At 49.2% G+C, this 17856-nt stretch overlaps 1 protein-coding gene across 3 annotated transcripts; it reads left to right on the top strand.

The window, feature by feature from the left end:
- Positions 1-5476: 5476 nt before the first annotated feature.
- LOC126919186 (homeobox protein otx5-B-like) lies at positions 5477-17550 on the top strand. Of its 3 annotated transcripts, none has more exons than XM_050727992.1 (7): positions 5477-6437; positions 12448-12780; positions 12940-13091; positions 15028-15212; positions 15455-15575; positions 15659-15865; positions 15944-17550. In XM_050727992.1, the coding sequence occupies exons 2-7, from the start codon at positions 12540-12542 to the stop codon at positions 16043-16045; spliced, it is 1008 nt and encodes a 335-aa protein (XP_050583949.1). In that variant the 5' UTR covers positions 5477-6437; positions 12448-12539; the 3' UTR covers positions 16046-17550. The 3 variants fall into 3 exon arrangements, with proteins under 3 accessions (XP_050583949.1, XP_050583947.1, XP_050583948.1); XM_050727990.1 differs by having other exon boundaries at positions 5478-6437; positions 12448-12795; XM_050727991.1 differs by lacking the exon at positions 5477-6437 and adding an exon at positions 7479-8871 and having other exon boundaries at positions 12448-12795.
- The last annotated feature ends 306 nt before the right edge of the window (positions 17551-17856 follow it).

Raw genomic sequence — 17856 nt, 5'->3', positions numbered from 1 at the left:
AAACAGAATCCCCGAAGAAATTTCTCTTCCAGGGTTTGTTTCTCGACGGATCTTCGTCGTGTTTCGCGAGGAGATCTTTCGTCCGGCCGCTCTCAGAAGCTGTTTCGACGATCCGTGAAAATTTAAGCAGTCGCACACCCCGCCGAGAGAATGGGGTGGTCGGACGTGTGCGCGTTTCGCAGGAAAGGGAGACGTCGGGGATGAGTTGGTCGGTGCTACAACGGATCGGCTTAACATCCGAGGCGCCGATGTTGACTAACTGGGCTAACAACGTCGCGGTGTTTGCTACCGGAACGTTTGCCAGTCGGCACGTGGCACGGGCTCTCCGCGGCTGCCTAGTCGATTAGCCGAGCTTACGTTTATTCTCGCCTCGTTTGCTGCTCCTTTCAGCGTTTCGCCTCTCCGCGCGCGCTTCCACTCTTCTATTTGCTTTAAATTAACGTCCCTCTCGACATTCTTTCTCGAGAATTTCCCTTCTTTTCATTGTCTTTGCTTTCGTTCCAGGCTATTGCCCTCCTCCGTGGGTCGATGGTGTTTCAAATGATATTTCTCTCTCGGCCTTATCTTTTTATTCTCTTTTTTTTTTTCTTTTTGCTTTTCTCCATTGAACGATCGAAACTCGCGCAGAATGGCCAGAGTCCGTGGACTGCGAGATGACGCGAGTAGGGCGTCGCGACGCGTGCATACGAGAGCATGCCCTCGGCTTACGTGCACGCGGAACCTTACGCACAAAGTGAATCTCGGATTACCGGTCTCTGGGGCTCGTGGAAACCCTATACTATCGGTTGGTGGTAAAAACAGAGAAGTACCGCCGTCTGGGGGGAGTAGCTAGAAACTAGATGAACAAGGAGAGAGATGAGAGAGGGAGGAAGATCGCGGGTTTGATGGAAGTCTGGTATCCGCGGTTCGTGTTTCGACCAACGCACGTCTCGTCGTTGCACTGTATTAATGGGACCGTAATAGCCTATTTGTGATCGCTAATAGTCCAAGTCCCGTCTCTTCCCTCGCCGTCGTTTTCCCTACGCCGTGTTAAACTCCCTCGGGAAATCTGGACGGTATACCCTGCAAAATGGATCGCTGCTCTTCTCCGTTCAATCAGCACCGTGCGATTTTTTTCTGACCCCTTGCATCGTCCTTTCGAAGGTTTCGCTCCTCCCGGCATCGTTCTCCGCTCGTTCGGCGACTGCAACTTCAGCAACGACGATTAATCGCGTCGTCGTACTCTCGTTCACCTTCTTCGACGGAGTCCTGCACACGGTTTAACGTTCGCGGTGTACCGTTCGTTTCGTCGTCCGAAAAGTCGACTGCCATCGTACAGAAAGGAACAGGAAGAAAGGTCGAGAGAGTCGGTTTTGCTTTGTTCGAAGGAAATCTTCTTCCCGTCCGGCGGAATGCCGGATTCCTTGGACAATGGCGACAGGAAGAGGCCGGGGACAAAAGCGAAGAGCTCGAGAAGCAGGTAGGCATAGATGGACGGTACCGATGCCATCGTGTCTATAGACCGACACGGACGGCGCCGATCAAAAACTCGTTAGTCCCGGTTTGGCTTCAAGGATAATAAATGTGGGAACGTGGATTCCGCCCTCGGAACACCCACTTCTGCCACCTTTATTCGGCCGCTCTTCCTGCCTCCGGTATTACGCGATTTACGGTCATCTCCGCGATCGGGACAAGATTCGTTTAAAGCAACCGAACTTTTCTTTGCGATTATCCACGTTCTCCTTCGCGTTTCTCTCGTTGCTACGCGCAACAACGAAGAAAGAAACATTATGGTTCAAATTCGTGGACGGTGGTAAAGCTTGGTCGGTCTACGTTAAAACATATTTGTGGTTCGACGGAGATCGGAGCTCGTGGTAGGCCGACGACGGTGACGCGGGTGACTGTCGAGAATCAATTTCTTATTGACCGATCGGTATCTCGGTTCCCGCGAGTATTACGCGGCAGAATTACGTGAATGGACCACGGGATCGAGGCCTCCGCAGGGGCTCTGCTCGAAGATCGGCCATTGTTTGGAAGAAATCGAATTACAAACGAACGTCGATCAAGGAACAAGTTGCGCCGGTTGACTCGGGCCAGTTAAACGTCTTCTTGGCACGAGAGATTTGATATCGACGACCGATCGAGCATTTCTTTTGCGCGTAATTCGACGTTGTCACGCGGTCGAACGCGATTTTCCTGCCGTTTCTCGCAACACCTGCGACACGAAACGCGTTGTGACCGTGGACGACTCCCGTGGGGCGTTTCTCGATGACCAGCAAAAGCGGCTGGCAGAAGAAAAGCCGGTCTATCTAGCGCGGAGTCCGTCCAAAAGCGAGTCTCGAGATCCACCTGAACATGACTTTTCCTTCGTGGCGATTCTATCTACGGGCGCGCGATCAATCACTATCAATGGCGTTCGTTGTCGCCGTAGGTAGAGGGATTTGTTGGTTGACGAGACGTCGCGCGAGGATTCCACGGGCGCATAATGCGCGTAATAGACTCGGTCGTGTCGGTGCAGTCGATCGAATTTACATTACGATGGATGATTCGGTGGATCGAACGGTAGTCGGACGACGAAAGCGGTACCGACGAGATGTCTGATAAAAGATCTCGGGACGATAATCCACGGCGGGATTAACACCGAGGATCCATCGGTGGAATCCAATTAACATCAAAACGTTGGACGACAAGTGTCTTCTCTGATCGATCGAAACCAGACCATTGGGAAAATACGGAGGCGTTCGGTCCGTCGTAAGGCATCTGCGATCGAAAAATATTCCCCTCGATCGGTGATTTGATCGCGAAGATTGCCGATAATACCCTGTAACCCCGAGACGTGTGTGACCCCGGCAGACTCGGTCGGCGAACGGAGTAATTCATTGACTTAGTAACTCGGTGACTTTCACCGGTGATTTACACGAAAGCCTCATAAGCGGCTTGCCTCAGTTTCAAATTCCCTCTCTCCCTGTCTTCTCTGTCCGTCTTTCTCTATTCGTCAAAGAGCCGTGCCTTGCGAGACCGCGAGCCAGACAGGGAGGCAGCTAGCTACTATCAGAAGCTACGGGATGAAAAGGAGCTACACGGAGACAGAAAGGAGGAAAAGAGAGAGAAAGAGGAAAACAGATGGGAGAACAGGGAAATCGGAAGGGATGGAAAGGCGGGCAAAGAGAGAGACAGAGCGAGGAAGAGGCCCGGGGGGAAGGTCGGAGAACGTAGCAAAGGTTATTTGCACCGAGTTGTCTTTTTTCGGTGCTTTTTGTTCGAACCGTTTGTCGAACGGCTCAGCCGGCTGATCTTCGGGATGATGAGCATGAACTACATTCTATATAAAACCTGGCAGAGTACTTTAAGCCTCGTACGAATGTGCTTTCGCGGTGTGCCACGGGACGCCGAGCATCGATCGCTTAACGAGAGTCTCGCCCTTCGTTGATCGTGTATGTCCGAAGGTTTCCTGACCGATCGCCGCACCTCGAAATCCGTTGTTATTCTTCTTTTACCGATCGGAATCGCGCCTCGGAGAGAGTCGTTCTTCGTTTCGTCGCGCGTCCTCTCTTTTCTCGTCGATCTCTCGAAACGTTCGACCGGCGACGAAAATTCACGAGAAAGAATTACTCGCGTGACTTTGAATCGTCCCACAGACGTTCGTCGACGAACTCTTGCGTTTTTTAAATCAGAACGAGACACGACTCGGCTAATGCTCCGCTGTTGCATGACGCTCGTAATAATCTTTAAGCGTCGCGTTACGATAATTAAATCGGCGCGGCGGAACGAGTGCAGAAGATAACGAGGGCGCGAACGTTTGCTTCGATGCAGTAGCCGTAACGAGCTGCCTGCGCGTCAAAATACACGGCGAAAGTAACGGACATTCCGATACTGATTTCGCGTTGGTATAGAGCTGGTGATTTTGTTCATGAAACCCAACCGAAGCGTCGTCCACCGTTCGATGACGTTCGAGGTACTTGAAGCCGTTGACGCGAGTTATGCGTCGATGCTTTATTTACGAAGGAATCGTAATCACGCGATATCATAAAATAGGATACCATCGATGTTCGCGTGATCAGCGATTAACCGATATTAGCCGCATGAACGCTTCTTACCTCGACGCATTCTGCATAATCGTACGATTTGACGCGAAATTGACGCGAGTATTTTGTATCTTTTTTCTCGATTTAAACGTAATTATAGCCGCGACGATCGTAGGAAAATAGGCTCGCCAATGAACGAACTGCTCGTTTTCTTCTCCGTATTTTCCAGCATACCCGTAGATCCGTCTAGCGACAGGGACGTTTCTTCGACTCTTTACGTGGCAGGTAAGGCTTCTGTAATAACGTTGACTCGCGCGAGGTAGAAACCGTTTAAACGAGAACGAAAACAGGCGTGTAGAGGGAACGAATCGCGAAGAAACGGTCATTTTTGTGTAGTCGTGGATGCCAAGTCAAAACACGGATTTCCAATGAGTCGTCGGCTGGTTAAGGATGCGAAAAATAAGTAACTTGGGTGGCCCAGGCGCGCGTGTCACGTGGCGGCGAGTCGCGCGACGAGTCAATTGGTCAATGAGGAAAATTGGCTAAGAGTTCATGAATGGACCGGCGTGAATAAAGTGGCTGCATGTTAGTATAGGTTTATGGAAGCAAGCCGGTTTTAGCTACGCTAATAGCATAGTAATGCTGGCTGATCTTTTCGAAATCCCGTAAGAGCATTAACCGCTCGCACGTGAGCAAGCTAAATTGCTATGTTGTGGGTATACGCCCAGCTATGTAGCTATCACCTGGCTACAGGGCGTAACGAAAGGAGGAGAGTATCGCAGTCGAGGATTGACGTTTCGAGAAAAAGATAACTAGCTGGCGCGTTCGTCGAACGGGTTCCTCTTTTGCCTGTATAACGAGATTAACCGCGAACGTTTCGACTTCGACGGATACAACGACGCGGAGAATCGCCAACACCAAGTTCGATGAACGTCCCCGTTTGCGCGAACCAGACGTTCATCGCCTCGCAAGACGATCTCGCGAAACGTGTCATTCGTCGAACCGAAACTCGTCCTCGCTACGACTCGATCTGCTTGCATCGAACCGCGTTGCCGATCCTTTCCTAATCGCCAGCGATTCGTCTCGTCTCGTAGATCCGCGATCGTTCTTTCCCCCCTCGAAAAAGCAACGCGATCGACGTTGTTCGCGAGGCAACCGATCGCCCGGAGGGAGAACGGTGCGGGCAACCGTGTCCGTCCATTTTCTTCCATTTAGAATCTATTCGCGTATCTTTTCCGGATAGATGGAAGAAACAGAAAGAAAGGAAAGAGCGAAAGGGGGTGAAGAAGGGAGGGGAAGAGGAACTGGAAGCTCGGATATATTTTTAGAGACGGACTGTACGTAACGCGTCGTAACGGTGAGGAAGCGTTGCCATCGCGGTTGGTTAGGTTGGTTCGTGCGGGCCGTATCCATTGGTTCCCCACTACTTTGGTTAGGTCGCGATGCCACGGCCCTAGCCACGCCAACTTTCCACGAGCAGACGCTGTTCGACGTCGGTCGGGCCTTCGTCTCGTTCGCACTTTGCTTCGGCGTAGCTTCGTTTCTCCCTCGATTACCCTTACTCCTTTCTATCCGAGCCAGTTTCGCGCGCGTTCTCTTTCCCATTCGGGTTGCCGTTCCTTCTCTTTCTCCGCGCAAACGCAGCCAACTTTCCGTCTCGTTCCTTCACCACCTCCGAACTCGTTCGTTCTTTCTCCATCTCCATCGTTCGTCCGTCCTTCCCTTCGTTGGCAGAACTACCCCCTCTTCGAACGGTACCTCATCCCCTTCCGTGGTTGGATACTCCCCCTCGGCTCTCCCCCCTCGACCGGTACGTAGTCCGGTCTCCCGCGCCGACAGCCAAGCGACCGAGCGAGCGCCCCCCTCGCGCATAACCCCTCGGCCAAGAGAGCGATCCGTAACAACTAAAGTTCTCGTGAAAAGTTGAGCTGGGCTCTCCTACGCCCTCCTGCTATAATAGCCGCCGCGCTCGCTGCTCTCTCTACCTACCGTCTATCCCTGTCCATCTGTCCCGGGTTTGTCCCACATCCCGCACACGGAACGCTGCCGGCAGGAGAGAGCGAGAAAGACAGTGCGACGAACGGAACGAGTGCCGACCGCCGAGAAACGGAGAGGGATCCCGCGAACGGAAAGAGAAAAAGACAGAGACGCGGCCGGATTAGGGAATAGAATAGTCATTATCGGTCTACATATTCGTGATATACTCTATCGGGCATCCTCGGTAGTGCGAAACGTCGCGGCAGTAGCGACGAGCGTGTGTGCCGTGCGACCGATCAACCACTGGATACCTAACCTTTGTTTTCGAACCTGCTCAACGTCACCGGCATCACCGGCTCCACCTCGTATCCAGCCGATTCTTTATCGAGGATTACTCCCTTTCGTAACGAGAACACCGTCGTCCACGTCGCTTCCAACCATTTCTACGATCCACGGGTAAGTACCTTGTTTATTTTCGCTCGGAGAGCAGCTTCGAGTGACTGCATTCCGCCCCGCGAGTGTCGTTCGCGAGTGTCGTCAGCGAGTGTCATCTGCGAGTGTCGATCGAAGGAGCCCGGCGAGATCGAGCTCGGGAAGCTGGACGATTCGTTCGCCGCGATTCCTGCAGTAACATCGTGCCTATCGTGTCGACCGTACCGATGAGAGATCGCGCGTGTGATTTAAAAACAAAAAAAAAAAAAAAAATATCGTTCAGATATTCGCGACGTACGAATCGCGAACGCTTACGCTGACACGAAGCGCGTTACGCTGACCAAGAATCACCAACGACGTTCGTCTATCGATCGGATGTTTACTCGTTTCGTAATAGCAACTGGGCTTCCCTTTGCGAGTACATCGGAATCTCGCAATTTACGAGGCACGGCTCGCTCGCAAGGTGAACGACGATAATTTACGCATGCGAATATCTGTAGTCGTTGGTTTGTAACGTTCGAACGCGATATCGTAAACTACGTTTCGCATGCATAAATATCTCTTTGCTTCGACTTACGGTCGATTCGCGGCTGGCTACGAAAATCTTTTCCACGGAATGTCTCTAGGAGACAGAGAGAAGATTCGTACGGTATCAATTTTTATAGACGTAGGGTTATCTGTACGATTACTTTTCGCGGTAAATGGAAAAAAAGAAAAGCGACAGATAGCCGGAGGGCCGGGGAAAACCCAACCAATGGAATCAAATTCGGACGCTGCGGTGCGCGAAAACCTCGAAAATGCCGGCATTTAATCGGCGAGGCGTACGCCGAGCTTTCATTCAACCAAAGAGGGAATATAAATCCGCGGACGAACGTGCCCTGCAATATTCCCAAACAACGAGAGAACTTTTTCCCGAATCACGAAAAAAACACTGGCAAATTACACTGATTCATAAATAACTGCGCGTTGCAACTTCCATCTACCCGTGTATTTATATATATATATATATATATATAAATAAATAAAATATATCTGCAACTATATGCATATAATAGATACTCGCGGTAAGCGTAGCACTGCGACGAAAACTGAGTATTTCGATTGTTTTGTAAAAAAAATACCATCGAAGAATCTACTCAGCGTTCCACAAAACGATACAATTTACAAATAGGTAGTTTCATCTTTTTATTTTTATATAAAATAACATGCCGATAAAAAAAAAGAACATTCCATCGGTAGCGTTGTTGCACGCAAGCGTCGGTACACGTTTTATTAATTACAGCCGGTATCGGTTAGCGGGTATTTTCTCGCTGTTGTCGGTTCGCAGTTAAATAACCACACGACGTTGTCATAAAAAATTTAATCCGCTCGTATTTTTTCTCGCGTCACTGTTCCATTAAACGATTCGCAAATCGCGTGAAAAAGTAACTTCTTCTCGCTAGAAATGTACCGAGTTTGTCTCGTTGCATGAACGATAGCAACGCGATACGTACGACGAGTCCGGCGATTTCGTTGTCGATCGAAACTGAAACACCGTGTCGTAACGAAACGCGTACGTTTCGCGGACGCCTGTAACGACACCGACAGAACTTTTCGAAGGAAATCACGCGCGAATCGTGACGACGCGACGGAACGTCCGTTCGCGGAAACGATTCCACGGGACAATTCGGTTCCCGAAACGTTCGACCGTGGCAGAGTGTCGAGAGAGTTGGCCAGCAGGATTTCCACGGAAATAATCTGCTTACGGTAATCTTCTTGGCTTGCCTCCCTCCCGGTTAAGGTCCGCCTTCCACGAGGAGGACCTTCGTCTCCTCGTCGTGCATACGCGGTGAAACATCCTTCCCGTGAGCGGAGAACGCTTCGAATTCTAGTCGGCATCAGGTTTTCGCAATGTATCGAGGACGTTATATCGTTCCTTTTTACCGCTCCTATGGAACAAACGGACGTAAAAAGTTTAAGAACGAAGTTAAGGCGTCTGTTGGAGAGAACGCGGCGATAGTACGTGGTAAACGGTTGGAAAACGTTCGGGTATCGAAGTACGAACGAACGAACGAACGAACGAACGAAAGAGAACGAGAATGAAAACGAGAACGAAGGTACTAATCTCGATCGTCGAGTGTTGCGACGAGTTCGAAGAAGAGAATCGTGTCACGTGTGATTGGTTTTAAGATGACGCGAAGAACCTGGAAGCGAAGCTGCGGAGAAGACGCAGCCACCGCGTGAACGGCAAGGAACAGGAACCTTTTCGAAATTGGTTCGGGATCGGTAAGTTTGGTCGGTCGTAGAAAGAAGATAGGAAGAATGAAAGCAAAAGAAGAAAGGAAACGGAAGAACGGGAAGAAAAAAGGAAGAGCTGATCCCCGAGGAGAAGAGGGTAGCGCAACCCTATTGGAATGTTTTTTCTTGCAACCGAGAATAAAACCTAACTATCCAAGTGAGAGAACAGCTTCGAAGATAGGTATATACATACGTATATATATATATGTCTAGTTCATGGTATTTCCACGGGAATTAAGTTTTACGCTCAATGAACGCACAACAACGGCGTCCTTCGGGCTAAATTGCATTGAATGCGACTCGGCGAAGAAACGTTTCCTCGTGACTAGGTGGATACCACCTCTTAGCGGAGGTATTCAACTGCGATTCTGTACAAGACGCCCGCGGACAGGTTTTTGTTCCGTGGAAAAGCCCGCCCTCGACTTTGAAGCACCAAGATGCGATCTTTTTTCTTCCCGGAGGACGATCTCTGGAAGCGCAACGCAGTCTTTCCGGTGACATCCCCGACGTTCCGCCGCTCCGACACCTCGTGACGCGATTCCGAGCGTCGTTCGAAGGGAAAGACGGGAAGAGATTTTGCAATAACGATCGCGGTCGGCAGCAACGAGTCGTTGAAATGCATATTTGGTAAAATCGGTTAATACGCGACGAGTACTTTCTGGCTTTTTCTGGTGCTACCAGCGCGCACCGCCCTCCTCTTCACGCACAGACTATACGACGTACGGTACACGTCCATTGTGGACGCCCGGAGCGAGAGAGTGCACTTCAGGAACAATGCGGTTGTGTGCAAACACTCCTGGAAACAATGCGGCCGGAACTTAACTTTCCGCGGCAGCTTCGCTAGAGTCGCTTCTTGTGTGCGGCCGAATATAACTTCGGCGGAAATTCTGCTCGCAGACTTCTCCAAGTCCGCTGTATTTCTTCTTTCGATCGCGTTACGCTGCCTCGCAACCGCATTTGCGCCAACCATTTGCGAGAAATCGGTCCTGCTCCATCGAAGATCAATCGTATCAGCGAATACGCGCTTTCGATGCTTTCGCGAACGCACCCGCTTCCTTTAATCCGATCGCGATTAATTAAACGCCGAAGAAGCGCGTCGCTTCCGTACGGTTGGCGGAATTCGGTTGACGGAAAGGAGAGGGCGAGTAATAGGCGCACGTGGCCATCGCCGACGAATCATCGAAGTCGCAGATACTGTACGTCGAATATTTGCGTTTCGAATTCTTAAGCGCGTAGGCGCAACCCCCGAGACAGCGCGCACACGCGATACGCAATAATGGGGATTTAACAGTCATTAGGGACAACGTGCCGGTATATACGTCGATTGGTAACACAAAGTGTTTGCAGTAGGGCCGAACTGACGAAGGGCGAGGGTGGGGGTGACTGGTTGCAGCGGGAGATCGATTCATCGGGGGTGGAAAAGGCAAGCTCTCCGTCTTTCTCCGACTCGCACCGTTTCTCTCTGCCTTTGCGTTACAGCAGGGTCGTAGACTACTCGAGTGCCCTCGAGGGCCAATCGAGTGGTGACTTGGGCATTTTGTCCACACTTGGCGGTCTGTAACAAGTGCATTGTCCTGTGCGCCGAACTGCACAAAGATAAAGAGACTACTTCTGGCTACCGCGACTAGAGAGAATTCTCGAGCGCCTCACCCCCTTTTCGATTTTCCGCGTTCGCGACGTACTTTTAATATCACGACAGTGTAAATAAGTGTGGCAGCTTCGCGATAGAGTCGCACACCCCTATAGGCACTGGTCTTTGTTTCGAAAACCGTACCACCCCCTTGTCGATGGTCAGCCGCGATTAAAATCGTTTCTCCGACTCGTAACCGCTCGTTTAAATTAAATGTTTGTGCCGATATCGGTGGATTCGCGACACGCGGCTTGTCCAGCGCGAAAAACCACAGGTACGAAGGGGCGAGTGAATCGCGGAAAAATCCAGACACCGAATATTGCCGACCGATGATTGTTTGCACGTTTCTCAGCCATACGTCGCGTCGGATGGCTTGTAACGAGTGCTTTGTGGCTAGTGTAAAGCGCAGCAGTGCACAAAGGTAGAGATTCGCGCCTGACTTACTTCACGAGGACCCTCGAGAGCAGCCGCCCTTTCTTCGCTGGCCTTCTTTTCATAGTGAGCCAAATTTTAATATAGCGTGCCGGGAAAGAGGCGTCACGGGGAAGCTCGTGCTTTATGGATTCTCTTTCACCGAGCTGAAACTTCATTTCGGAGGAAGGATCTCCGGCAAAGAACGTAATTAAACGGACAAGTTATCGCGACTATACTGTTTCGAACAACGCTTCAACCTCCTCTGTGCTTCTCGCTTTTTCCTTTTTTTTTTTTTCGAATCAATCGCCACCGATATATAACTCGTTAACCGATGAATTATAATCGACCGAAATTTCGACTCCTTTCGATTCCACAACTGTAGCTTTTTACCCGCGATAAGGCGGGTTTCGCGATCAATTCGGAAACGCTGTTCAACGAACGCAGCGGGCCACGATATACTGCGAAAATCGAGCGCCACTCGAGTATCTCATCCATATTTGAGCGAAGCAACTTTCGCTCGAGTAATCGTACGAGTACCCTGGTGAGCACCCTTCACGCGTCGTTGTTCCTTTCATACGAAACTTGTAGTTCCGTTGCAACGACCATCCAAATGGAAACAATGCTTTATTAAAGTGGATTTATCGATGTGAAATTTCATTTCGAGCAAGTGCACCATTGAAAACGCGATCTACAGCGAACCGGGAAATTGCTTCTGCCGCAAATAGAAATCCTTCGTTGCTGTATACGCGTGTCAGTTCGACGAATGTTTTTTTCACGCGGACCGGTGTCGTCTTCGTTTCACGAGCCAGCAACGAGCAATTTCGAGACGACAGTTGGTCGCCTTCCGCGCCGTTGTCGTCATCCGATTGTTTTTCACGTTGCACGTGTTAATTACCGGGCGATTAGCTTACCTTAATCCGAAACACATGCTAGGCGGCAGCCTCTCCTCGCCTTGGATACATCGACGTCGACGAAGAACGATATTGCCGATGGTCCGACGCGACGTCGCTACAGATGCGAGACGCGAGGACGTGATAAATGGGAAGACAAATAAATTAATACAAGTCTGGATGCGAGGATGCGAGATCGAAAGGCGAGAGGAATGGGACCGATAGACCGACATTCTTGACTTTGTAATCGGAGAGGATAAAACGCGGCTTAAGTGGCGGCTAAACGTGAAACGGAAAGGCTACGACGCGTATCTCGAAACATCCGCGGGCTCACCCCCTTTTCGACGTCGTTCTCGGTTTTCGAGTGGACGGCACGTTTTCGGAATTAGCCTCCGCGTCGTCGTGCACGGGGTCAACGGGAGAGAGGGAACAGCTTCGAAAAATGACGGAGTCGTGTTGCATCTTCTTTGGATTATCCGACGTAGCCACCTGTCAACCGCGTCGTTCTTATTTCCACCTTCCGCGATCGGTTTCGATATTCGTACATACCGGCCACCGGCTTTCCATTGTCCACGATTTCCGTTTAACGCGACGTTCGTTCCTCCGTGGCGGTCAAGTTACCCGATACTTAATCGATAATAATCGTTTTCCAAGAATTTGGAATTTCGCTATGATTACGTCGTAGATACGAGCGTGCAAACGATCGATTTGCACGACCACTTAGACGTTTCCACTGGCACATTGGGCTATAGAGTAGACAAGATGAATGGCAGGGGATGCGATTAGCCTGTTGCAAATACCGTGTTGTGAATTTGAATTTCAGAAACAGCAGCTAATTGCGAGGAGCGGAGGAGGTTTGCGTAGACTCGGCCGCGAGGCGGGCGGGTGGTCGTGGTGGGGGCCGAGGGGGTGGTGATGTGGCCGAACAGCCTCGGCGGTACATCCGGCTGCAGCGGGGGCGCCGGCGCCACCGATCTCGGGGGCCTCGCCGCCTCCACCACCTCGGCCTCCGATCTATTCGGGCCCGCCGCTTTCGGGGCATCCGCGGCCGGGCCCTACGGCGCCCTCAAGACCAACCCTTACGTCAGCGCTCTAGGTATGCCGCCTATCGAGGCACTTCACTCCACCATTGGCTACCCTGGTTGTACTCCCGCCGGTGAGTCCTACTACTGTGAGTGCCCCTCATTCTTTCTATACTATTAATAAATTGTTTTAATTATATTACTATTGTAATTATTACTAGTTTTAACGATACTTGTTGGAGTGGAAAGATTCGCACGCAAATGTATCACGATCCTAATGTCTTCTGTCGAAGGTAACCCAAGAAAGCAACGCAGGGAGCGAACGACGTTTACCCGGGCGCAGTTGGACGTTCTCGAGGGACTGTTCTCAAAGACCAAATACCCGGATATTTTTATGCGGGAGGAAGTAGCGATGAAGATCAATCTACCAGAGTCGAGAGTGCAGGTATGTCGAAATAGTTTTAAAGCAAGGCGCGAGGATGTCGGTTTCTGTCAACGACGAAACGATACGGGGAGACGTTGGTCGGTGTTTCGTTACCGAGGGGTTGTAGTGTCGGCATGCAGATAGTAGTAGTGTCTCGTACGCGACATCGATTTACCGAACGCTCGTGTTTCCTGGACACGGGGTGTTAACTAAGTTACTAGGTTTATTCCGTAAGTGCGTCCGCATCGTTGGCTGAAAAAAATTCCGATCGAATTCCATCGGTCGGGACGCTTTCCGAACTGTTTCGGCGGCTTTGATCGAATGGAAAAAGGAAACTTCCGTGACAAAAATGGTTGAATGACGTACGGCGATTCGTGGAATCGTCGAATCGTTACACCGTCACGAACGAATTCGTGTCGTGCGGATCGACTTTCGAAGCCAACAATCTCCGAAAACGTGTCCGTGCATATTCCACCCTCATCACGGGCGGAAAGGGCGCGCTGCATCCGCAATTTCGGGCTAACGCACCTGGTCCCAGCCCTGTAAATGAATTGAATGGGTCCAACCGGCTCCATAGTCTTGCGCACGTTCGTCCTCGACTGCAAAACCGGAACTTTCTCTTCACGACTCGTGTTTTCTGACCCCTGCGCGGCTTTTCAATTGAGCCAAACCACCGGACAACGTGATCGCGCTTCCCGTCGAATCTGACGCTCTCTTAATAGCTTTCTACGTGTATGTATAACACCCATCTTTGCGACAGTCGTTCGTTTTTTTTTTTTTTTTTTCTCTACATCGATCGTAAGTGCCACATGTCGCGATTTAGAGGCGACAAGACAAAGCAAAGTCTTTAGCGGTGCAACGAGGATGGGTTAAAACTAGGGAATTCGTATAGAGTACGTAGGAACATACACCAGGGAGCAGCTTCAGTGGCAGAACGCGGGTTGCTCGTGTCGTTCCCCAGAAAATCCGTAGAAACCCAAGCTCACCTCTCCGCTTCTAACATTGATCGCGCAGGGCTTCTCTAGGCTCCTCTCTTTCTCTGCTCTCCCTCTCCTCCTTGCTCTCACCTCCCCCCCCGTCTTCGTCCCTCCCTTTTCCTCGTCTCTTTATTCTCCCTCTTCGTTCTTCCAGTCGTTTCGTTCACTCTCCTTCTCCTTCTGCAAAGGTCGTTCTCGCGTTCTGGAAATCTAGGAGGGCGAACGACGGATCGAAGGACGAACCGTGTCTGTCGCGTACTCCGACAGCGAAATCAACGTCGATAGATGTCTGTAACCAAAGTATCGTTTCTCGATTAAATAATTACGAGCAATTTGAACCCTCTCGTCGCTTGTCGGGAACGATGACTTTGGAACTTGTACAAACGTTCGCCGAGCGATTTGCAGACTATTAACTTTGATCTCGTTTGCCATCGTCGTCGGTGATGTGATCCGCGCATTAATCTTGTAGTATCGATGGAAAGCGTGGACCGATAGTCAAGGTGGATGATAACGATAAGCGCGCGTGCGGTATCTGAGTTGGGAGGAAAAATCAGAAGCTGGTAAAATTATTCCATTAGCGAAAGTTTGCCCTCGCGTCAACTTGTTTGCCTTCTGTCATTTCGTTGCATCAGCGGACGAGAACAAGTATGATACGCGTCGGTTTCTCTCCGTGTTATCGAAGCCGGCTTGATTGGTAATTGATAGTTGCATCGGTGCTGTATTCCCTTATAATTGGCTATTACGCCAGCTTTATGAAAGCTCTGTACACCATTCCGTGCTCGTTTCCTATGAGACCTGCACCTCGCCGCGATTCAACGAGAATAAATATGGATCGAAAGCTGCTTTCAGCCATTTATTGAAAAAAAGTAGGTAAACGTAGGTATTTCGTTTTCTGTGTCTCATCGGACAAAACACGCGTATTCGAATATTCGCGTTTCTTCCATGGGACGATTATGAATTTTAAGTCGCGCGTGCCGTAGGTGTGGTTCAAAAATCGCAGGGCCAAGTGTAGGCAACAGCAGAAGCAGCAGCAACAACAACAGGACAAAGCACCGAGGTCGAAAAAGCCCTCCGGGAATCCAAGCAACAATCCGCCCTCTGGAAAAAGTCCTTCGATTGCTACCACGCCCACGCCTGCTGCGGCGGTGCCTGCCACAACACCTCTGTAAATATCGCTTTACGTTGATATATTTCTTCTATATAAAGCTCGAGCTGTCGTCATTTTTATTTCACGAAAAGAGAATTTCTTTCAATACGAATGCAAAGATTAATAGGCGATCGAACGATGACGATCGATGTAGCGCGTCTTAAATTATCAGAATCATTTCGAAGATACTCGTGTCATTCCACTCTATCGAGTATCGATTTGCAACATCTGTTTTTTATAGTTTTAATTTGTTTGTGTAGAAGCGGAGGTACAGGTGGTTCAGCGGCCAGCTCGCCGGCTCTTCTGAGGGATTCTCCTCAGTACAAACCAGCAGGAAGCGCAACCAGTTTGCTCTTGGCTACCAGTACGACCCCACCGAGCGTAAGTTATCGACCAAAAACACGTTCCCTAAAAACTATTTACCCGCGGTGGATAAGGGCTTCAGAGAGTTGCCGGCTTTTCAGTTAGGGGGAACGGTGTACAGCAGTGGAGGCAGTAGCAGTAGTATCTGGAGCCCGGCTGTTACGGAGAGCGGTGGAGGATTCCCCGGTGACCATCAGAGGTTAGCGTGGACCACAACCACGTCTCAACAACAGTGCTACCAGAATTACTCTTCTTATTACACTAATATGGATTATCTTTCTCCCGCCTCGCATCAATTAAACGTCGTGGTAAGCACGAGTATCTAACGAATCGAAGAATCTATCGTTTGTTACATATACGAAGAAAATTCTTTGAATTATGCGTAGGATGGTGGTGGAAGCGGTTTAGACAATACATGGAGTAAAACGAGGGACGAAAGTGCTTCGTCCTGGTTTTATAACAGCGCCGGATGGGGCGATCGGAAGTGAATCGCAGAGTCGCCGGTTGATGGAAACATCAAGGCTTCGGTACATATCATCGACAATAGCTAAACGGACTACTCTGACAGTCAATGGCAATCGTTGTTATTGGTACGCGAAACACGGCCAAAGACAGACCCTTCGTGTTAGACATATCGTTGAACCTCGGTACTTTACCGTATGGCTCGTGAGTGCCATATCCGTTCTCTTGCGTTCCAATGAATCACGTAGTCGAATTTAAATCGGCGTGTTCGTTTCGAGAGTACGAGCTAAGTAACTGGTTGTAACGCGAACAAAGCGAATGAGCGAGAGAGTATTTGAAACGTTAACCGTTTAAAATTAGCTATCTCGACGTAACTTTCGATTTAACCAGATGCAACTTGGTACTTTGTATATTCGATCTATCGTTCCTCTACGTTAAAATGTGCAATTTGATAACAATTATCACGAATCCTTTCCGTTCTTTGTATGTACGCTCGCTTGTTATCACCCTAGTCATCTCGAGAGTAGAGATCGACGAGAGCATTTCGGACGAGAAGGGCAAGAGGGAGTGGAGCGATCGCGTTACATCGTCTTTCCTCCCCGCTTACAGTCAGTGTTACACACATGTGATACCGTTTGTACACGGGAATTCATCTACTGAACGTATCTTGTTGCGCGAAATCACGAATTTTCTAATTGTATACTGTGCCAAAGGTAATCAATCGTTCGCGAGAGGATCGAACCTTTCGGTGTCAGGGAGAAACTCTAATGTATATAATATACATAGGCTTGCGCCGTTTGGAAGAATCAACGTAGTTAGGTAGAATTTTGCAAAAAGCAACGGCAAAATAATGTCGGCCCTTCGTTATCTTCGTTAAAGATTTCTCGAGAAACAAAAGTTATGTACGGATATGCGCGTGTACGAATACCATGACACGTACCGTGTACATAAGTTATATATATATATATACAAGGACATGCTGATCATCTGTGTACATATGTACCATTTTCTAAAAAGTAATTACGAACCGATAGGATATTTCGAGGATGATCGTCGTTATCCAAAGTTCGCTATTTTAATTCTAGTATTCGTATAAATCTATGATGGGGGTTTAATTCGTTTTACTTTGAATATTACACTGTGTAAATAAAAAAAAAAAAAAAAAAAATTGCGCCCATGCTCAACACAGAGTGCTAGGCGAAATTTATATTTTCACTTTTTCGATCCTTGTCACTAAGGTCGATACAAGAAACGAGATGTCACTTCTCACTTGCGCAATCACTGGCACCTCGACTAACGCAGAGGTCGGTACGTTATACGTAACAAAGGACTCGAGAGACAAAAATCAATATGTAAAGTGACAAAAAAAGAAAAAAAAAAAGGATATAGTAAACGTAGGGATGTAAGTAATATGGTCGTTTAGGTTGTTATTATAAATATTATCGATAACGATACTACGATTATCGACAGAGACAACAACGACGTACGTGTAATAAGATGTATGAAATAATATATCAAATTTGAATTGTAATCTCTATCGTTCTTTCGACTATCTTCACACCGTCCCAACTTTCGTTCTTAAGTTATTTTTTAAATATTCTTTCTTGAATTTTACACGATCCGATCTACATATCGTAGAAACACGCAACCGCACTTAGCGATTTCGATTCGATCAAAATTTTTGAATTTGAAATACCGCGCACTAGATCGTGGACAAGAACCGTTCGCGTACGCGTCGGTAACTAATTGGACACGCCGACTTAGAGCATCATCTAGCGGCAACAGGCTGATTTAGGGCATCGGCCGTGAACCCCGCGAGCAGGGGTCGCTACGACGC

This window comes from Bombus affinis, chromosome 8, assembly GCF_024516045.1.
Source record: "Bombus affinis isolate iyBomAffi1 chromosome 8, iyBomAffi1.2, whole genome shotgun sequence".
In the NCBI taxonomy this organism is placed as follows: Eukaryota; Metazoa; Arthropoda; class Insecta; order Hymenoptera; family Apidae; genus Bombus; species Bombus affinis.
Note: the sequence above shows the minus strand (reverse complement) of the source record. Positions and strands in the feature narration are given on the sequence as shown.

Bases quoted from the DNA above. Each gene is read 5' to 3' on its own strand.
- LOC126919186 (XM_050727990.1), top strand. From the start codon at position 12,540: ATGTGGCCGAACAGCCTCGGCGGTACATCCGGCTGCAGCGGGGGCGCC. The intron at 12,796-12,939 runs GTGAGTGCCCCT...CTTCTGTCGAAG, and splicing joins CGCCGGTGAGTCCTACTACT to GTAACCCAAGAAAGCAACGC. The intron at 15,866-15,943 runs GTAAGCACGAGT...AATTATGCGTAG, and splicing joins CGCATCAATTAAACGTCGTG to GATGGTGGTGGAAGCGGTTT.